The 23,466-nt window shown below is 37.9% G+C and overlaps 1 protein-coding gene across 3 annotated transcripts in view; it reads right to left on the reverse strand.

Moving 5' to 3' along the window:
- The window catches only part of Nbeal1 (neurobeachin like 1), a 149,051-nt gene that overhangs the window by 55,893 nt on the left and 69,692 nt on the right, over window positions 1-23,466 (reverse strand). For all 3 annotated transcript variants that reach the window (XM_052192133.1, XM_052192131.1, XM_052192132.1), the window contains 10 exons: window positions 21,243-21,402; window positions 21,031-21,133; window positions 17,843-17,999; window positions 16,492-16,650; window positions 14,779-14,938; window positions 13,634-13,722; window positions 10,228-10,788; window positions 9,235-9,410; window positions 3,771-3,924; window positions 2,835-2,963 (listed from right to left, as the gene is read on the reverse strand). In XM_052192133.1, coding sequence (XP_052048093.1) covers window positions 2,835-2,963; window positions 3,771-3,924; window positions 9,235-9,410; window positions 10,228-10,788; window positions 13,634-13,722; window positions 14,779-14,938; window positions 16,492-16,650; window positions 17,843-17,999; window positions 21,031-21,133; window positions 21,243-21,402 — 1,848 coding nt within the window. The remainder of the gene's footprint in view (window positions 1-2,834; window positions 2,964-3,770; window positions 3,925-9,234; window positions 9,411-10,227; window positions 10,789-13,633; window positions 13,723-14,778; window positions 14,939-16,491; window positions 16,651-17,842; window positions 18,000-21,030; window positions 21,134-21,242; window positions 21,403-23,466) is intronic.

Genomic DNA, 23,466 nt, shown 5'->3' on the forward strand with positions numbered 1-23,466 from the left:
CTGGTTTTGTGTGTCAACTTGACACAGGCTGGCATTATCACAGAAAAAGGAGTTTTAGTTGGGGAAGTGCCTCCACAAGATCCAGCTGTGGCGCATTTTCTCAATTAGTAGTGATCAAGGGTGGGAGGGCCCTTGTGGGTGGTGCCATCGCTAGGCTGGTATTCTTAGGCTCTATAAGAGAGCAGGCTGAGCAAACCAGGGGAAGCAAGCCAGTTAGAAACATTCCTCCATGGCCTCTGTATCAGCTCCTGCTTCTTAACCTGCTTGAATTCCAGTCCTGATTTCCTTTGGTGATGAACAGCAGTGTGGAAGTATAAACTGAATAAACCCTTTCTTCCCCAACTTGTTTCTTGGTCATGATGTTTGTGCAGGAATAGAAACTCTGACTAAGACAGTACTTTAGAGTGGGATTTCAGCTAATGTATGATATAGAGAAAGATTAGCTTTATTATCTAGAAAGAAACATGGCTTCTATCTTCCAGACTCGTTCACTATATAAAAATCTCAAAAAAAAAAAAAAAAGAGTGGATATACAGATGCGGTGGCTTACACTTTTAATCCCAGTACTTAGGAGGCACAGGACACAGATTTCTGTGAGTTTGAGGACTCCCTCCTTGGTTTATTTAGTGAGTTCCAGGATATCCAGGGCTACATCTCAAAACAAATCAAAACAAAAATACCCAGGACAGCCAGGACTAAATAGAGAGACCTTGTCTCAAAACAAACAAAACCCCAAAACAAAAACAAAGAAAAACAACAGAAAACAAGAGCAGCCAGTCACATGATAAACAGAAACACAACAGACTAGTGAAGACTTATCCACCAACAATGACTGCAGAAAGCAGCACTAGCTTCCTCTAGGGACAAATAAAGTTGAAAATAGGCCTAACTGCCATGCATCCTTAAGGCAAAGAGCAGTGCGGTGAGAGAGAGAAAATGTAAAAAAGTCTGTTTTGGTGGTTTGTAACATGATGCCATAACTATTTGGATATATAAAGATATATAAGGAGTTTGGGTCCTTAAATAGAAATTTAAGTGACCTTAAATTTCCTAGGACAAATATATAGTAAGAGTACAAGCTCAATCAAAAAAGAACACTCAACTACTATTCATTTCATCTCCAACACTGAAGAGGAAAGAGATAATGAGAAAGGGTTTGAGAAAGGAGAAGGAATGAGAATACAATCATTAGATTAGAGGTGGATTTCAATAGGCCAACCTCATGCTAAAATTTTAACTTCCCCATACTCTTAGCAATATTATACCAAGTTTAGGAACAGCACTAGAATTCAGCCTCATCCTAAATATCCCTGTATCAATAATGAAATTGAATATTAAAAGAAAACAGGGTTAGGGAGATGGCTCAGTAAATAAAATGTGAGCCATGCAAGCATGATGGCCTGAGTTTGAATGTGCAGGGCCTACATAAAAGCTGTGCACGTTAGTGCTTGACTGTAACTCCATCCTCCCATGGCCTGACATGGACAGGAGAACCTGGAAGCTCACAGGTCGGCTAACACTGCTGCATAAAGCAGTAAATGACGAAAAGGACCTGCTCCAAATAAAGGTAGAAGTTGAGGACCAACACCCAAGTTTGTCCTCTGATCTCCACAGGCATGCTGTGATACAAATGTTCTCTCTCTCCCTTTCCCTCCCTGCCTCCCTGCCTCCCTGCCTCCCTCCCTCCCTCCCTCCCTCCCTCCCTCCCTCTCCCTCTCTCTGTCTGTCTGTCTGTCTCTCTCTCTCTCTCTCACACACACAGACACAGAGACAGAAAGACAGACAGACATAAGTAAACATGTCTAAACATAAGTAAAAAACAGATATCAAGTTTATCATTTGGGCGGTGGTGGCTCACGCCTTTAATCCCAGCACTTAGGAGGCAGAGGCAGGTGGATTTCTGACTTCGAGGCCAGCCTGGTCTACAGAGTGAGTTCCAGGACAGCCAGGGCTATACAGAGAAACCCTGTCTCAAAAAAACTAGATAGATAGATAGATAGATAGATAGATAGATAGATAGATAGATAGATAAGAAAAAAGTTTATCATGACTAAAAGTACCTAATGAGAATAGAAAAATAACAGAAAAATGGCAGAGCAATTTTCTAACCTTTTATATTTTAATTTATTATAAGAATAAATATTCTTGCTAACATATTTTATCCTTAGTTTTAAAATCTAGCAAAACAATGCATATAAAAAACAATTCACATAACAGCATGTACATAATTGGTGTTTGATAAATGAACAAATGCATAAAGAGTTAAAATTTTGGATTAGTAAAACAGGAAAAGAGTTAAAATTAGTAAAACAGGAAAATTATTAATTATATTTCCTAAAAATACAATTCTTTGACTTTATATACACAAATCTTTCTGCTGGATACTTAGCAATTTGTAAACTACACTGAATGGAGTTAACCTATGAGTAAACCCAATAAAAGAAAATATTAAAATTACAGAGTCTTAGGACTGAGGAAAAAAAAGTTGCTTCTTAAGCTCCTTTCTGACCTTACAAAACTGAAATTTCAAGTATTTAGTATTGTTTGGAACCAAAAAATACTGAACAAGGAGTCTCTGAGATGATTCAACAGGTAAAGGTATATGCCACAAAGTCTTACAACCTGAATTTGATCCTAAAATCCATGTGGTGGACTCAAAAACTGACTCCACAGGTGGTCTCTGACCTCCATGGAACATGTGTGCACAATGCAGGTACATAAATAAACAAATATAATAGAATTTAAACATTCTGAAAAGGCATTATTATCTAGTTAGGACATTAGTAGCTATGGTGTGTGAGAAGATAGAATATGGCATGAAAGAAATATCAAACCTGCAAACTGCCTCTTCCAATGAATTCTAGAAGCAACTGGATCTGAATCTGAGAGAGTTTTACCCACACTGGATTCTCAGAATACCATATTGACAGACAGTCAAGGAGCTGTGTGATGTCGTCTAAAAGCTATCACAAAAGAAAAATTGAGAAATAAAAGCTTTCACTTTTAAAATGTAATGATAATCTTCTTTAACAACAATACCAATTGTCATCATTGCTTTAGTAGCTCACTGTGCAGTTGCCAATAAACAAGATCTAACAAAACCTGCCAACTCTTCATCTTAGGTATGTTACTGCATCTGATTAAAAACACTAAAGTTCCAAAAAGAAGTGTTGCAAATTTCATTCTTTAAATCATTCTAAACTACCTAAAATATTTATGTACTTATGTTTGATTTTGTTTGTAAGAGCATATCATCACATTGTAGCTCAGGCTGACCTGGAAGTGTCTACACAGCCCATACTAGACTCAAGTTGTGATAAACATTCTGCCTTGCCCTTATAAATGATAAAATCACAGGCTTTGGCTACTACAAGGAACCCTAAACTGCAATTTCTTTTTCTTTTTCTTTTTTCTTTTCTTTTCTTTCTTTCTTTTTTTTTTTTTTTTTTTTGTCTTGATTTTAGTGGCCAAGAAACTATCCTTAATGGTTTAGTTAGGTGTTAGAATTCTTTTTTTTTCTTTCTTTTTTTTTTAATTCAATATATTCTTTATATAAATTTCAAATGATTTCCCCTTTCCTGGATCCCCCCCTACCGAAAAGTCCCATAAGCCCTCTTCCCTCCCCCTGTTCCCCAATCCACCCCTTCCCACTTCCCGGTCCTGGTATTCCCCTATACTGCACTGAGCCTTTCCAGGATCAGGGACCACTCCTTCATTCTTCTTGGACATCATTTGCTATTAAACTGCAATTTCTAAAGGCGGTTACTAACCTTCTCGGTCCACATGTTTGAGTTAACCAGTCCTTCTGACTGGAGAAAGTCCTGAACGAGCAACACGAGTCGGAGGGCATTTTCAGCAGTCACAAGACTGCTTTTTGTATCTCTGTGTTCTGTGACTGCCCACTCTAACATCCTCTGCAGCAAACTAAATGTAAAATAAAGTTCTCTTAAAACTATTCTCACATACCATTATAAGCTTAGAAAGAAAAATGAAAAATCCCAAACCCGTTATTTATTAGCAACATTGTAAATCCAAAGGTACACTCTCACCAGCAGACTACCACTAAGATTGTAGATGAAGGACTTCTGGGTAAAATGGAGGCTGCTTCTGTGTGATACAGTATGAAAGAAAAAGAATAAGACAAGGAACAGACATTATCCCAAAGAAAGAAATAGAAGAAGAAAATGAGAACTCAACAGAGGTAGAGAGAGGCTCCTTGGAAACTATGGAGGCAAGGACATGGAGCACAGCGGCAGGCCGAGACCTCTGCTGGGGAGGGAAGGGAAGCGGACGCTGCCAGCAAGGTGAGCAGCCTTCCCCAAGGACAAGCCAACAGCCTTCACGCTCCTCAACTAGCACTGAAAGCTGAGGTGAGACACTGATCTCTCTACGGGGTGAGTCAGCAGTGAAAAGAAAGCATCCCTGCTACTCTATGACTTGCAGGGCAGTGAGCAGACACCAACTCGAGAGCCTCCTGTTACCACTGAGTTACCTCCAGGAATGGTGGTGCAAGTCTTTAATCCCAGCACTGGGGAGGCAGAGGCAAGAAGATCTCTGAGTTCCCAGCTAGCCAACACTATACAGTAAGGCCCTTTCAGAGTTGGGGGTGGAAGGACAAAAACAAAAATTAAAAAATTAGAAAATACTAGGCTACCATGAGGACCTGAGGTTACAAAGCTTTAATAGAGCCTGCTAGAGCCACAAGGTGAAAGATGGCAGAGCAAGAAAATGGAGAGAGCAGAAGCACCAAATACCAACAATCTTAAAATTTCAGTCAGCAGGAAGGTCAAATGAGGTAGAAAAGTTGAGAGAAAAAGACATGCCCATCCTCTGAGGCTGGAAGAGGATCTCATCAACTGAGAACAACCCTTGAGTATGATAGCACTAAAAACCAACCTGCCACTCATCAAGCCCTTCAACTACATCCCTCCAGGAGATCAAGACTCAAGAGGTCTTAAAACCATCAAGACAGGCCATCAATCAGTACAGATCCGTGGGTTGTGTTTGCTTCATATATTTACATTCTCAACACACTTGGGAGCTACAGCCCAGTCAAAGCATTAGTCACACTGGAAGGTACTATCTAAGTAACCTCAGGAGGATAATGGAATCTGCCTCGTCCATGGACCGCAAAGGAGACCAGGAGCACAAAAGCAGGGAAACTACAATAATGAAGACAGATCTGCTATGCAGACTACAGTAGTCCAAAATAGTATACTAATACAAACCCAGCCAACATTATAACCATAGCAAAATCAGAGGTGCAGAGGTTCAGGGCAAACATACTCATGCATTTAACTGGGAGCTTCCAATTCAAGGGTGCAAAAAAGATTCCATTTTCACATGTCATCCTTTATCTTAAAAAGTTATTTTACGATCTTGGTTTGTCCCTTGACAAATACTACTTGACAGTAGTGTGTGTGTGTGTGTGTGTGTGTGTATGTTCAAACTATAGAATATTCAAAATCTTTTTTATTTATTTTTTATTTTTGGATATATTCTTTATTTACATTTCAAATGATTTCCCCTTTCCTGGTTCCCCCACCCAAAAAAATCCCATAAGCCATCTTCCCTCCCCTTGTTCCCCAATCAACCCCCTCCCATTTCCCTGTCCTGGTATTCCCCTATACTGCTACATCAAACCTTTCCAGGACTAGAGGCCTCTCCTCCCTTTGAGGTCCAACATGGCCATCCTCTGCCGCCTTTGCGTATGGAGCCATGGGTAACACTGTGTACTATGGGGTTGATGATTTTGTCCCTGGGAGCTCTGGGAGTACTGGGTGGCTCATATCATTGTTCCTCCAATGGCACTGCAAATCCCTTCAGCTCCTTGGGTCCTTTCTCTAGCTCACCCATTGGGGACCCTGTGCTCAGTTCAATGGCTGGCTTAGAGTGTCCCCCTCTGTATTTGTCATGCACAAGCAGAGCCTCCCAGGTGACAGTTACATCTCGCTCCGGTCAGCAAGTACTTGTGGGCATCGATAATACTGTCTGAGTTTTCTAACTATATATGGGATGGATCCCTATGAGGAACAGTCTCTGGATGGTCTTTCTCTCAGACTGTGCTCCACACTTTGTCTCTATATCTCCTTCTGTGGGTATTTTGTTCCCCCATCTAAGAAGGACCAGAGTATCCATACTTTGTTCTTCCTTCTTCTTGGGCATCATTTAATATGTGAATTGTGTCTTGGGTATTTCAAGCTTCTAGGCTAATATCCACTTATCAGTGAATGTATACCATGTGTGTTCTTTTGTGATTGGGTTACCTCACTCAGGATATTTTCCAGTTCCACCCATTTGCCTAAGAATTTCATGAATTCATTGTTTTATTCCATAGTATAAATATACCACATTTTCTGTATCCATTCCTTCGTTGAGGGACATCTGGGTTCTTTCCAGCTTCTGGCTATTATAAATAGGGCTGCTATGAACATAGTGGAGCATGTGTCCTCATTACATGCTGTAGAATCCTCTGGGTATATGCCTAGGAGTGGTATAACAGGGTCCTCCATGTACTATCATGCCCAGTTTTCTGAGGAACTGCCAGACTGATTTCCAGAGTGCCTGTACCAGCTTGCAATCCCACCAGCAGTGGAGGAGTGTTCCTCTTTCTCCACATCCTCGCCAACACCTGCTGTCTCCTGAGTTTTTGATCTTAGTCATTCTGACTGGTGTGAGGTGAAATCTCAGGGTCGTTTTGATTTGCATTTCCCTGATGACTAATGAAGTTGAGCATTTCTTTAGGTGATTCTCAGCCATTCAATATTCTTCAGGTGAAAATTCTTTGTTTAGCTCTGTACCCCATTTTTTAATAGAGTTATTTGGCTCTCTGGAGTCTAACTTCTTGAGTTCTTTGTATATATTGGATATTAGCCCTTTGTCGGATTTAGGGTTGGTGACGATCTTTTCCCAATTTGTTGGTTGCCATTTTGTCCTTTTGACAGTGTCCTTTAACTTACAAAAACTTTGTAATTTTATGAGGTCCCATTTGTCAATTCTTGATCTTAGAGCATAAGCTATGGTGTTCTGTTCAGGATCTTTTCTCCTGTGCCCCTGTCCTCAAGGGTCTTCCCCAGTTTCTTTTCTATTAGTTTCAGTGTGTCTGGTTTTATGTGGAGGTCCTTGATCCACTTAGACTTGAGCTTAGTACAAGGAGATAAGATTGGATCGATTTGCATTCTTCTGCATGCTAGCCAATAGTTGAACCAGCACCATTTGTTGAAAAGGCTATCTTTTTTCCACTGGGTGGTTTTAGTTCCTGTGGTCAAAGATCAAGTGACCACAGGTGTGTGGGTTCATTTCTGGGTCTTCAATTCTATTCCACTGATCTACCTGCCTGTCACTGTACCAATACCATGCAGTTTTTAACACTATTGCTCTGTAGTTCAGCTTGAGGTCTGGGATACTGATTCCCCCAGAAGTTCTTTTACTGTTGAGAATAGGAGTATTCAAAATCTTGTGTCTGCTTTATTATGCTTTAAATGGATGCTTTTATACTTTCATTTCCATTGTGTATTCATCTGTTTTTGCTCATTATTTTTGTTGTTATTATAATTGGGAAGTACTGTACAGATGGAGGGACTGGGGAGACAACTCAGTCAGTGAAGTACTCTGTCTGCCATGTAAGTATGAGGCCCTGACTTAAACTCCCAGCATCCACATAAAACACAGCATGGTGGCATATGCTTACAATGCCACTGCTAGAAAGGTAGAAACAGGGGAATCTCTAAGGGCTTAACTGGTGAGGCCCACAATCTAAAGAGATGCTGTCTTTAAAAAAAGGTGGACAACTCCAGAGGAACTATGATACCTGAAGTTGACTTCCAAAGCCATAAGCATACATGTGTACAAATACCTGCTCATATGCCTGTATATATACATATTCATACCAAAACACATAGACAGAGTATCATGAATTGAGAATAAGCACAATGGGATACATTCAAATATTAATAAAGAAAAAAAAAAAGACCATCAACTCAGTGTTCAAGATCTCTACACATGATCATAAAAGCAAACTTAAGACTCCACTGGAAGAAGCAGCTCAGATAAGCGTGTAAGGCAAAGACAGTCTCCTCAATAAAATCTCAGCAGAAGACATCCCAAATCAAAACAACAAACAGGAAAAAACCAGACTCTAAAAGGAGAGGATTTAGAGCCTCAACTAGATAAGACCAACGAGCAACCTCTCTAGGACATATTAGAGTCAAGAAGGAAGACAATCAAAAGCAGAGATGCAGTATTAAAAACTGTATGGGAAACATGTCAACTCATCTACAAAGGTAGAAACTTTCAAACAAAACATCAGATCTTTTGTCAGTAACACTAAAAGCCATGTAATATTTCTTTAATGAATACAACACAAACTCAATAAAATTGTTGAAAACCACATCTCTCATGTTGAATAAAAATCAAGTGTAAATGGTTCGAAGACTTATTTAAGACATGATAATTTGAAAATCATACAAGAAAATTCAAGATATAGAAAATACATAGAACTTCCTATAGAGACTCCAACAGCACAAGAAAGAACACCAAGAATTAACAAATGGAAAAACACGAAATTAAATTCTGAAAAGCAAAAGGAAAAAAATCACTATAGTGAAAAAAAAAGTCTATAGAATAAGAAAAAAAATTGTCAACAGAAATCAGACAGGATTAGTATCTCAGGCATATAAAGAACTATAAAAATTAAACCCATGCCCCCAAAAGCTATCCAGTAGGAAATGACTCAATAAAATGATACATAATTCTTCAAAGAACACAATCAATAAATATTTAAAAGGTGTCCACCTTAACCCTCAGGGAAACACAAAGTACAATTGCTTTAGGTGCCATCCCACCCTAGTCAGAAAGACTCCCCTCAAGAGAACAAATGACAACAAGCAGTGGTGAGACTGCCGGGTGAGAGGAACCTTCATGAACTGCTGCTGAGAACAGAAACTACTGGAAATGGAAATCAGTATGGAGGGTTCTGAGAAACACCCGTATGGCCCATCCGTACCACTCCTGATATTGCTTAAGTTCAAATACATTTAATCTCTTGACACAGGAATTTGTTTTGTACTTCTTTCTACATTCTACTAGAACGGTAAAACCTAGGAAGAAAAAAAGTAAACAGTTCCTTTGCCTCTCTTCTTCTACTATATACTGAACTAAGTGGTCAGTATTTAATTTTAGACTCCCACTCATTCCAAGAAGAGCGTTGAAAAAAAAAATTAACTGAATGCTTACATTAGTTTTACTTCATCTGAGGGTCGAAGCAGCTCACTTGATATTCCAGGTTTAGTTAGTGCTGAAAACACCTGTCCTCTCTCAATCCAAGTGTCTTCATCAGACTTTTCTAGTCCTTTACACATAACATAAGTCAAAATATTTGTAAGCAGCTGAAAAAGTTCTTCTTCACATCTCTATAAAAAAACAAATGATACTATATTATTAGATGAAGGAAATGTTAAAATACATTATAGAAACATCTACATATACCTATTGTTTTTTAAAAATTTTTATTGTCTTTAATTATGTGTGGATATAGATGTCTGCGTGTGGGTATGTGCACATGAGTATAGCTGCCCAAAAAGGCAAGAGCTGTCAGATTCCCTGGAGCTAGAGACACATCATTGCAAGCTGCCTGACGTGGAAATGCAACTCAGGTCTTGTAGAAAAGCAGCAAGTGTTCTTAACTGTTAGCTCTCCTGCTCCCTTTTAACAAGTCCTTATTGACTGGAGACACGACATGTATAAGATGCAGGCTTTGTTCTCAAGACAGTGATGGTGGCCTGGAGAGGTAGCTCAGTGGTTAAGAGCATTTACTGCTCTTGCAAAAGACTGAGGTTCAATTCCCAGCACACAAATAACGAACCACAACCATCCAAATCTTGAGTTCAAGGATATCCAATGCCCTTTTCCTTGACCACCACAGGCACCAGGCACATACATGGTATACATACATACATATATGTAAGCAAAATATTCATAACACAATATAAAATAACCTAATATGTGCAAGTCAGTATGTTCATTCCCTATTACCATACATATACAAATACACACACACCAAACCAAACAAAAAGTAAGATATTTACAAGTGACAATCACCTTTCTAAATTTTAGATCACGAGACTTAGAATATGAATGGAAAATATTAGTAACAGCTTACATACTGCAAAGGACTTAAGTATAAAACTAGCATATTAAAATGTTATTTGGAAAGATAAGCAAATTTACCTCTTGGCTTTCAAAAAAAGAGAAGTCGTCACTGAAGACCATTTCATTCGCGATGTTCCTTTCTTTGTCAGACTGCACGGAAAATGACTTAGTAGACTCTACTGGGGACGGAGTGCTAGGCGAGCTGTCTGGCACTTGACTCCCACTATCGCTCAGTTCACAGGCGTCAATTCCACTGAGATCTAAGCTCAAATGGGAAGAGTTACTAAGCCAGAATTCTTCTTGATTCTCTGACTTGAAAGATAATTCTCCTTCAGAGCTATCTTCTTGAAATAATGGTGTGTTTGAATTCAGGGACTGACTATCTTCCAAACTCCAATGGTCTGAAGATATGTCAGTTAATGTCATTTTTTCATCATCGAGTTTTTCAAAGTTCCTCTTAACATCTTCAGTTGACGTATTTTTATTTTCTTTCACTAAAACTGTCTTCCCATGTTTGTTAAGAGAATTTACATTTTCAAAATTTGCTTTTAAGAAAAGTCTAACAAAGGTGTCTTGCCAACCCACTTGTTGTGATATCTGGTATGCTGCATCTGGCTGGGACTGCAAAATCTGTAATATCTATAAAGAGAACACAAAACAAAAAAGTACAATAAAAATACAAAATTCATCAAAAGTACACAATTTTTTAATGTTATTAAAGTACTTCAATTACTTTAATAACAAAGCAATTTAATGACAAACAGTAAGAAGGTATACTTTAGGACTCTGTTCTGTGTGCATGGTCTATGAGAATGAGTATGTGCAGATGAACACACATGGAGGCCAGAGAAGGACACTGAAGGGTTTTATCACTTTCCACTGATCTCTCTGAACTGAACCTGGAGCTAGGGTAACAGTCAGAGACCCTCAGCTACCTTATGTCCCTAGCTTCTAAAATGCTGGGGTTGCAGGTATACACAGCAACACACAGCTTTTTACATGGGTGCTGGAGATTGGAACTCAGTTCTTCATGCTTGTGCAAGCACTCTTAGCCACTGATCCATCTTTATCATGCAGGAATATGTTCTTAACTAGCATTATGGTATTTGGAACTATTTGGTTCTACTAGAACATTGTGGTTCTACCTAATCTGATATTACTAAATTAATTACTAAAGATTACTAAAGAATATTTCTTTAGTAAGTCTGTATTAACAAAGAAATAGGTAAATCACTGTAATTCCTAAAAATTAATTTCGGTAAAATGTATGCTGTTATTTAGCTAAAGTTAAAGAATAAATGGTCACATTACAATATGTAAGAATTCTCCCTAAGTGAGTTCCTTCTTTGAAATAAAAACTAAATTCTTAGCTGGGTGGTAGTGGCAAATGTTATTAATCCCAGCACTAGGGAGGCAAGGGCAGAAGCAGGCAAATCACTATGAGTTCAAGGATAGCCTGGCCTACAGAGTGAGTTCCAGTGCAGCCAGGGCTGCACAGAGAAATCCTGTCTTGAAAACAAAACAAAAAAACAAAACAAAACAAAAACAAAAAACAAACAAACAAACAAACAAAAACAACAACAAAAGCCCAACAAAAGTTTTTAGAAACAGTCAGAAATTTAGTTAAGATCTTTAAAATATTTTAATCACAACGCAAGTAAGTTTCTATATATTTGACTATATCATTGCCTGTTTTCTAATAAAAATTGTAACGATAAGTTTTACAGCAGGGATGAGAGGTGCCAGGAAGGAGTGGAACAGCAGGGGTTTCTTCAGGAGAGTAGCCTGTCATGGGACTACTATTCTTGAACTACTGCAAAACCCCAGTTTATTTTCTTCTAGTTCAGACTTTTCTCTATAAACAATTTTTGACAGTTTTATAACACAGAAATATGATTATTTGATGTTTAACACATGGAAAAACACGTACAATGAATGTGAGCTGTTTAAATCTAACTGCATACAGAAAAGAATCAATTTATATGATCTGGTTCAAATCATTAAGATTCAGTATCAAGGTAAGGTTAATGTAGAACAAAATGAAAATGTAATTTGCTGGCTATTTTGAAGGATAATATGCAAAATCTGTCAAAATGTGAAATGTAAATGAACACACTTCGATGCAGCAACTATATTTCATATCCTAGAGATGTGTTACCATAAATAGGTAAAGATATGCATAAGAAGATGTTAATAAAAACATGGAAAAGGGGGCTGAAGACATGGCTCAGTGCTCATGACTCTGAGGTCAGCCTGCCTCTGCCGCCCTAGTGCTGGGATTAATTAAGAGCACTGACTGCTCTTCTGAAGGTTCTGAGTTCAAATCCCAGCAACCACATGGGGGCTCACAACTATCTGTAATGAGATGCGATGCCCTCTTCTGGAGTGTCTGAAGACAGCTACAGTGCACTTACATATAATAAATAAATAAATCTTAAAAAAAAAAACCATGGAAAGACAAGATGGCTCAGTTGGTATGATGACAAGCCTGAAGACTTGTGTTTCATTCCAGGGTTCCACACACAAATAGAGGGGAACAAATTTCCCAACTTATCCACACACACACACCAATACATAATAAATAAATAAATGAATGAATAAATAAATAAAAATGAAAACTAAAAAATATATTTAAGAAGTCAGACACTTTGAAAGATGGTATTTCCATTAGAAATGTCCAACTGGAAATAGACGTAGTGGTGAATGCCAACCACTTGGGAAACTGAAGAAGGACCACAACTTCAAGGTGAGGCTGAGAAACTTAGCAAGACTGTGTCTCAAAAGTGAAACTGGAGGAGCATGTGGGGAAGATCAAGGGAGGACAGCGTAAGAATGTTAAGAAGGAAGAAGGAAGAGAACTACCGCTATGTTCAAAACACTGAGGGTTTTGGTAGAGAACTGTGTTTTATGGTAATAAATTTTTGACTGTGGAAAAGGAATAGTTACGTAAAAAGAAGTAAAGCTAAAACTCTTTACTAGAAAATTATTTTAAATATATTAGAAAAGTATTTAGCAAATACTTTTAATGAAACATTTACTAGACTACCTTCCATGGTGGTGCATACCTTTAATCCCAGCAATCAGGAGGCAGAGGCAGGCAAATCTGAGTTTAAGGCCAGCCTGGGCTATACAGAAACCCAGTCTCAAACAGCAAAACAAAAACTGACATACTAATTTATTAAAATCACATAAAGTTAACTCTTTTTTAAAATAAACATTTAATTGTTTATCTATATGTATATTTATTTAAGCTAGTCTTATATTATACAGGCTGGCTTCCAGTTTATGATCTTTGTGCCTGGGCCTCCGACATGTTGTTGACTACAGGTATGCATTACCATGTCCAGTTGAAACTGCTTAAAGAACAGTAACTATTATTAAATAAGCAAACAAAAACCTTACATCTGCCACAAACTACTCAATGAAAAACACTGTCATAGTTTGAGGATGTTATTATAAAAATGTATCTTGAAAGTTTACTAACCTTTCTACAGAGGACCACTCTGACATTTACATGTGTTCTGTGACAGATATATACTACAGATAATAGATCTTTGAAATTAATAACAGGATCTATGATAAAAAAGAAGTTAAAATTAAATTTCATGGATATCCAAAATAAGAATACTATTATTGTATAAATGGTGAAATAATTATTTACTTTCCAAAGAGAACTACCACTATGTTCAAATTTCTCCCCAAAACTTCAGTTTGATAATACTCCAATTAAGCATAAATAACTTATCTTTCTTTGATTGCCTGAGTATATTGTCTATACTGCAGGAATGTAAGACTATTATCTTTTTATATACCTATTTTGGATGATCAATGAGACTTAATAAACTACGCAGTAAACCACTCAAGCAAGATAAAGAACTTAATTCCCCACTTAGGCAGGGCATCTGCCATAACTTCTAGTTTATGAATAAGTTTATAAAAAATTATCACGCCAAACTAGAAAGAAAATATGTCTCAAATTAGTTTTGATTTTATCTTTAAGAAATTAAGTGCTTTAAAAAATGTAATCTCTTTCTATACAGATTTTATTTAATGCCCTTTCTTATTTAGAAAGCCAATCATTAACTTGGCTACTTACTCAGTAAGCATTTACTTTATAGCTATGTCCTGGAATGTAAAAAAACAATTACAGAAATACATTATCTGAGGAACAACTTGGAAAATCAAGTAACAGATAATTTAAAAAGTAACCTAAAAAGGGACATTAAAAAAAAAAGTCTTCCAGAAAGAACCAATTTCTTTATTTTTTGAAATCTATTCTTTTTTATTGAAAACATTTTCTTTTAGATTTTCAATTATTTTATTTTATATTTGTTATTTATTCACTTTATATCCCACTCAGTGTCCCCTCTCCCATTCACCCCCTCCTATAATCCTCCCCCATCCCCTCTCTTCTGAGAGAGTAGGACCCCCTTGGATACCTGCCCCTCCCCTCCTGGGCACATTAAGTTCTTCGGGGATAGGCACATCCTCTCCCACTGAGGCCAGACAAGGCAGCCCAGCCAGAAGAACATCCCACGGACAGACAGACAGACAGCAGCTTTTGGGATAGCCCCTGCTCCAGGAAAACCAATTTCTTTAACACATTACAATTGTCAGTCCCAGTCTTACCTGTATTAATGATTTGGTTAACAAGGTTTTTAATAAGAGATGTGTTAACTGGTGTTTCATTTAGGAGAAGTCCAATTCCTGAATAGCCAACTTCTCTAAGACGAATACGTTGTTTACTACGTTCATAAACATTTGTGCATTTTAACATTTGTTCCATGACCTGGTCACAAAAATTATTAGTCTTTTCAATGCAGAGAAACATTGGATTTTGGAGCATTAATAATATATTGTACTGAAATGCATTTGTATTTGTGTAAATAATGTTTAAAACTCTAAATATGGCAAATGAAAGAGTGTACACAGCTAGCAGGCATGAAGAACACGTTCATGTGTCAATATATTATTACTATTATAATATAAACATTATCAAATTTCTTTTTGAGACAAGATCTCTCTGTATATATCCCTGACGGGCTGGAATTCACTGTGGAGAGACCAGGCTCGCCTGACTTCAGTGCTGGGACTGAAGGTTCATGCCATCACATGCAGCCTAAACATTCTTAACTCATTTATATAACAGTAACCAATTTTCAAGAACATTTGTGAGGCAAGCCAAATAATTCATATCTGAAAGTTGGGGGAGAGGCAGACCTTGTAGCCACATTATTTCCAGGAGTAAGAACAAGAACCTCTTATTCAAGAGGTTATTTTTTTATATATAAGCTATAAAAAGGATAATGTCAGAATATCATAAACAATCTCTAAGAAGTATTTTTAAAGGAAATATCCCCTCTCCACAAATGAACCCTAGTGAGAACAGATGCTTCTTCTAAGAGACGCCTCACTGGTAACCTGCCATAAGCAACCCACAAGGCAAAGCACTTTAGACTTTTTATCCCATCTTTGTTTTCTAAAGCTTAGTGATTTCAAACACAGGTGATCAAAACATAAACTGTTAAAAATATGCTTGATAATATAACTCTAATAACAATGTAAAAACAAATGCCAGGAAGGAACAAAGTACACCAGGCAGGAGAATTTAAGAGAAAAGAGCTGGTAGAAGTATGCCTGGATCTTCTACTTTTAGATAATAAAAAACTCAAATGTGTGGTATCCCGTAAGGGCCACGGTTCTTTACAGTTTCCATAGAAAATAAAATACATTCTGTGTGTTTCGAGAGAGCTGTTAGTCTCTCAGCTTCAATTTTATCCCCTATAATATAGGAATAATAAGAGCATTTATCTCATAAAACTGCTCTAAGGACTAAGGAAGCCACTGCCTGAAGAATGCCTAATGCTTGACCTATGAGGTCCTATATCACAGCTGCTATCACTAACTGTTAAATGTGCTGATGTACACACAGATTTACTACATGACAAAGAAGAACTGACAAGTTTTATATTAAGGACAATATGACCAAGTTGTTACAGTCCACTGAGATGATTTATCTGATTATATTAATTTTTATTTGCTATTTTGATGGCTTTGCTTCTCTAGGTGACACCCCTGCTATTTTGGATGTAATGGTAGATTTGGGGGAGGGACATAAGCCCAGGGCATGCTAAGCCAGCACTCTACTACTTAACTGTAGTCTAATTCTATGGTATACTTTTTAAAATTCACAAACAACATGAAAAATATATAAGATATTAAAGGAGTATGAAAAATAATTTAGTTATAATACACACACATATAAATATATAGATATAGAGATAGAGAGCAAATTCATATACTGACAAACACTGAGATATAAAGATGATTTTTTTTTTGTACCTTAAAAATGATTTCTCTTAGTTTGTCAGAGTATTTCTGATTTAACAGCAAGGCATAAAGTATGTCAGCATTTCCTGGTTCAAACATCAGTAAGAAAAGCTGACCTCGAGTTGGGCTGGTTCGTAGAAGACTGAAGAGTATATCCAAAATTCCAAAGAGCTTTGCAAGTTAAACAACACAAAAAAATCATTTATGTATACAGGCAGCAAAAGTATCTCAAATAGTTATTTAAACTAAATCTGATGTACCATGCTTTTTGTCTTTTTTTGTTTCTTCCACTTCTTTTTGCATAGCTTTTCACTGTACATATTCAGTATCTCTGAAACCATTCCTTCATTGTTTGCCCATATGAAAAGAAATCTCTTCTATAGAAGGTCTACTCTGTTTTCCCCAACATGTAAAATCCTGCTGTTAATACCTCATACGTTTATCTTTCTCTTACAATCTCACTTTTTTTTTCACAGTTATCTGTTAACTTCTCTTAACTATGTAGATTCCATTAGGTTAAAAAAATAATTTCATAATGATATCATCTGCATTGCTTAATACTATCGTGCATGTGTATATGTGTGTGTGTGTGTGTGTGTGTGTATATATATATATATATATATTTAAATTCTCAGGTTGATGACAGGTAATACAAGAAAATTCTGAAAACAAAACTGGCAAACTGACAGATACAACTATGTAATGATCTGAATATGAAGTAACTTTCTTAAAGGCTCAGATGCAGGAAGCTTATTTGGTCACTAGCTAGAGACACTATTGGGGTGATCAGATCATAAGGACAGTGATTTCATCAACTGACTAATGACTAAGTCATTATTGTAATTATAATGGCTATAATAATGGTGACTAGATTATAATAATGATTATAAATTATAATGACTATATAATGGTTATTATAATGGGCTATACAAAGGTAAGAGTACTTGCCGTTGGGTATTATTGGGTGAAATAAGTGGAATCATGGCTTTGTAAGCTATCTCCTGTCCCTAGCTCCTTCCTATTTCACTCCTTTCTGCCTCTTGACTGCCAAAAAGGAGCACATTTGTTCTACTGCCCAATGTTCTGACTCATCATAGCTCAGAAGCAAGAAGGGAAAATGACAATAGGATGGAAAACTCTTAAATCATAAGCCAAAGGAAACCCTTACTCTTTAAGACAGCTCGTCTCTGACATTTTGTCACAGCAACTACTTTCCAGATAGAAACTGTAATGAACTTCTTTAACTGTGTAATATTTCTACAGTATCCAAAAATATTTATTCATTAGACACTTAAGTAAATACCTTTATAAAATGACAAAGTAATTTAACAGATAAAAATAAAATTCATCTCAGCTGTACTACCTGTTCTTCTTCATTAGTAGCAGCTATGTAACCTATGATACTTTGTATTTCTTCATGAGTTCCACCTTTACAAAGAAAATATTTAATTAGTCCATACAAAGAAGTCCTTATTGTTCGAATATCATCTGGAGAGAGCTCATTACATGTAGAACCATGCCTGAAAGAGACAACAGAAGTATGAAAGTTGAAATATTAATTTAAATCCTTTAATAATTTTATATAAAAGAGTTCATGATGTTAAAAATAAAGTCTAGTAAGAAATAGAGAAAGGCACTTGTTTCCAAGTTTGATTCCCTGACTCTGATCCTGGTACCCATATGGTATCCAGCCTGAGATAAAAGTCTCACAAGTCAGCCTAACTCCACAAACATGTCATGGCCTATGACACCCCACACACACATACACACACGTCACATAGAAATAAATGCATTTTTTAACATTAAAAATAAAACCTTGCTATAAAGTCTATAAAGTACTTGCTCCTCAAGTTATTAGGGTGTGAGTTCATTCTCAGAGCCCACATAGAGCTGGATATGGTAGTACACACTTACAGTCCTAGAACTAGGAGGGTAGAAACAGGGAGCTCCCTGGGTGGGGCTTGCTCTGTATGCCTTAGCCACATAGTAAGCAACAGGCAGGAAGAGTGAAGAGTCCCTGTCTCAAAAAATCAAAGTGGATAGAAAATCTGAGGGAAAATGACACCTAAGGTTACCCTCTGGCTTCTACACACACACACACACACACACACACACACACACACACACACACACACACACACGCACGCACACACATGCACATACACGTACACACGCAAGCACGCATGTGCATGCACAAGCCCCATATAAAAAGAATATACACAAAAATGGCCTGGGAAGCTGACTCACTTCATCAATAAAGTGCTTGCTATGCAAGCCTAAGTTTCAGAGTTGCGGTCCCTAGAACCTGCGTAAAAAGCAGAGTGTGGCAGCCAGTGTTGGGATAAAGGATGATAGAAGGTTTCTAAGGGATTGTTGGATATCCATTCAAGCCAAATAGATGGCCTCCAGGTTTAATAAGAGCCCTGCCTCAAAAACCAATGGAAAGCCATTAAGGAGAACACAAGAAGTGCTGGAGAGATGGCTCAGCAGTTATGAGCACTGACTGATCTTCCAGAGGAAGTCCTGAGTTCAATTCCCAGCAACCACATGGTGGTTCACAACCACCTGTAATGGGATCTGATGCCCTCTTCTTGTTTGTTTGAAGAGACTGATGGTACGTACGTTAAAAAAAATAAATAAATCTTAAGGAAAAGAAAGTATACTAGAGAGGGTAAGGATTTAACTTAGTTATAAAGTGCTTGCCTAGCATGTACAAGGCCCTGGATTTGGCCCTCAGCTCCAAGAATTCTGGACATGGTGTCTACACCTTTAATCGTAGCATTCAGCAGAGCCAGTCTAGGTCAGCCAGGGCTACACAGAGAGACCCTGTCTCAAAAAAAATAAAAAAATACAACCACATCACTTCCGGAGGATCCTGCTATACCACTCCTGGGCATATACCCAGAGGATTCCCCAGCAGGTAATAAGGATACATGCTCCACTATGTTCATAGCAGCCCTATTTATAATAGCCAGAAGCTGGAAAGAGCCCAGGTATCCCTCAACAGAAGAATCGATGCAAAAAATGTGGTATATTTACACAATGGAGTACTATTCAGCCATTAGAAACAATGAATTGATGAAATTCTTAGACAAATGGATGGAGCTGGAGAACATCATATTAAGTGAGGTAACCCAGACTCAAAAGATCAATCATGGTATGCACTCACTAATAAGTGGATATTAGCCTAGAAAACTGGAATACCCAAAACATAATCCACACATCAAAAGAGGTACAAGAAGAACGGAGGAGTGGCCCCTGGTTCTGGAAAGACTCAGTGAAGCAGTATAGGGCAAAACCAGAACAGGGAAGTGGGAAGGGTTGGGTAGGAGGACAGGGGGAGGGAAGGGGACTGATAGGACTTTCAGGGAATGGTGGGCCAGAAAAGGGGAAATCATTTGAAATGTAAATAAATATATCGAATAAAAAAAGAGAGTGGAAACAACACTGGAAGTTGGCCTCTGGCATCCATAGCATAGATCCACCCCATGAACACATACCACACACACACACACACACACACACACACACACACACACACACACACACGCACGCACACGCATGCACACGCTCACACACACGCGCACGTGCACGCGCACATGCACACGCTCACACATACGCACTCTCTCTCACGCACTCTCTCTCTCTCACACACACACACACATACACGCTCGTGCTATCTCACACACACACTTATAATTATTACAATTTTGCAATTTGTGGCACCTTAGCTTTCTTTTCTTTTCCTTTTTTTCTTTTTCTTTCTTTTCTTTTTGTTTTTGTTTTTGTTTTTTTGAGACAGGGTTTCTCTGTGTAGTCCTGGCTGTCTTAGAACTCACTCTGTAGACCAGGCTGACCTCAAATTCTGCCTCCCAGGTGCTGGGATTAAAAGTGTGTGCCACTACCGCCCAACTTGTTTTCTTCTTTTATTCCTTTTTTTCTTTTTAAAGAAAGGGTCTAACCTTTAATAGGCTGACCTACAACTTACTATGGACTTGAGAATGAACTTGAACTTCTGATCCTAGTGCCTCTAATACCCAAATGCTGGTATTACAGGCATGCAGTAATAGTGTCTATGAATCTGTTTATTAGGAAAGTACTCTACCAAGTGAGTAGCATAACTTGCTTCTTTACACTAACAGATATTTTAGGAGTTTGAATGACAAAAATTAAATTATTACAATATTCATTATACAACTATAAATTATACTAATAAGAATCAGAGAGTTGTAGGTGTCTTAACATATTAACTAATTTAATTCTCAAAACCATCACAGGTCATAGTCACTTTTTAATCTGTTTTAGACAGATGAAAACGCTTAAATACAGACAGTTTGAGCAATATGAATAACACCACACAACTAACAAAACCAGCATACAAACCTAATAAATGTGAATCTATCACTATCATTTTAGCCTCTATATTACCCTGCTTCTCTGAAGTTTCAGAGTTCCCAAACTGATGGACGAGGGAATAAGCTACATACACACTCAGTCAAGTGTCAGATAAAAAACAGTTCGCTAAACTGAGAAGGAACAAAGATGTCATACCCATAATAAATTCTAAGTGTATCCAGGAGAAACTGCACGCCATACTTCTTCCTGAAAACTCTCCTGCTGTCTTTAATGATCGTCGAAAGATACTGTATATGGCCTAAAATAAAATGTTCACATAAAGATAATGTTACTAGAAAAAAGTCACACAGATGGCCATACATTCCAAAAACAACTGTATAATATTTTATTTGATAACTTGGTCTTACCAATCCGAAAAGGAAAATCTCCACGGTTCCAAATACGGAAGTCAAAGAGCAAATACTGATACATTTGTTGAAGCAACAGTGTGTTTTTTTCTAATGATACCTGTTCAATTAGTAATTGAATTGCCATCAATACATTAACATCCATTAGAGAACCTGGCACCTAAAATTTAACAGAAAAGAATTTCATAAAGGTCAGTATAAATAATAGTATGAAACTATTACTTCAAATAACACAGAATATCCAAAAATATAGAATAAAAGATAGTACAAAATATAAATAACTTTGATCACCAGTATTTCTGATTTAACACTGGATTATATTTTCCTCATATCACACCTTTTTTTAATGCTCAAAGCGCCTTACCACACTAAATTTTTACAGGAATTCTAAGATATTATCACTCCCATTTTATAGAAATCATTTTACAGTGAATCTAAGGAATGAAACAGCATCTCCATATAATTCATCTAGCAAAAGTTTTAAGCTCAGGCGGTCTAGCTACAGAATCTATGATCTAGCAGATGAAGGAACGCAAGCTGCAATCCATCATGAGCTACAGAGCTTAGAAAATTCTCCAGAAGGGGCCAGAACGATGGCTCAGAGGTTAAGGGCACTGGCTACTCTTCCATAGGTCCTAGCATAATTCCCAGCACCCACATGGCAGCTCGCTACTGTCTCTAACTCCAGTTCCCATTCAGGGAAGACATCAACGCACACGGAGATGGAGACGGAGAGTGAGACGGGAGGAGAGGGGGAGGGGAGGGGAGGGGGAGGGGGAGGGGGAAGGGGGAGGGAGGGGGGAGGGAAGGGGGAGGGGGAAGGGGAAGGGAGAGGGGGAAGGGGGAGGGAGAGGGGGAAGGGGGAGGGAGAGGGGGAAAGGGGAGGGAGAGGGGGAAGGGGGAGGGAGAGGGGAAGGGTTAGTTTATAGATTATTCCTCTCATCCACAAATTGAGACAATTCAATGAGTGCACACGGTGTTAGGACATATATTCTGACATTCATAGTTCCTCTTTCCAGGGTCCTCTGGAAGCTACAGCCATAAAGTAAGTGGTATTATCCTTAACTGTAGTATGGCTTCCCACCAAACCTTTCCTTTCACAACACTGTGAGGTAAACAAGACTGTTCATTTCCCACAACTGTTTTGCTGATAAGTAAATTAAACTCAAGAAAATGACTTTTACTGGAGCCTTCTACACCAATTTTGTAAGAAGGTCTCTCAATGACATTATAAAATAATTTTGTAGATAAAGCTTTAAAATAATTATAAACCGGTAGTTCACCAAAAAGCAGACTAGAAACATTGTATCCTGGCATCCTAGGCTGATCATAAATACTGCCTTAGAATACGAATCTGTTAAGTATCAGTTTCTCAATATGACTCTGTATGTTTTCTCATCTGGCCAGTAGTCTAGTCTGGTCTTCATAAACTGGCTTCCTAAGACAGCCTGCATGCTGAATTAACAACTGGCGGTGGGAAGGACCCTAGGTTTTACACCACGTGAAAGTACTCTACAAGAAAAAGATCTTAATTTGGCTATACAAAACACTCCCATTTTTGGCCATATGAAATAATCTCAGTAATTTTAAAGTGAAGTTCTTCAATAATTTCCTAATTTCTCTGACATTGAATGGTAGTCTTCCCGTGGTAGGAGCTTCAGATCATGTATGTAAGATTCATTCTTTCTTTTTTGTTTGTTTTTTTGTTGTTGTTAGCTTTTTTTTTCTTTGAGAAAAGGTTTCTCTGTGTATCCTAGGCTTTCCTGGAACTTACTCCATAGACAATGGTGGCCTTGAATGCAGAACTATGCCCAGCAAGTGCTGGGTTTAAAGTTGTGCACCACCCTACCCCAGCCCTAGCCTCTCAGTCTTTTTATGTCTTTCAAACTGCCCACTGGTTATCTGAAATGGCCATACAAGGCCAAAAAATATTTTCATATTTTTTAAAGACAGGGTCTCACTATGTAGCTCTAGCTGTTTTAGAACTCTCTATGTAGACCAGGACAATTTCAATCTACCTCCTCCTTCCAAATGTGTCTGTGAAGGTATGCACCACTATGACAGCCTTCTGTATCAGGAGCCAGAAACCTTCCTTCCAAATTGTCACTGTGAGAAACTCTACCACGGTCAAGTTGTACTCTGGATTTATTCGTCTCTCAGAATGTTCCACTGCCTTTCTTCTGCCTCTTAGTATGGAGCCTTTTCAGCTGCTACCAACATTTAA

The sequence above is a fragment of the Apodemus sylvaticus genome, chromosome 9, assembly GCF_947179515.1.
Source record: "Apodemus sylvaticus chromosome 9, mApoSyl1.1, whole genome shotgun sequence".
Taxonomy (NCBI): domain Eukaryota; kingdom Metazoa; phylum Chordata; class Mammalia; order Rodentia; family Muridae; genus Apodemus; species Apodemus sylvaticus.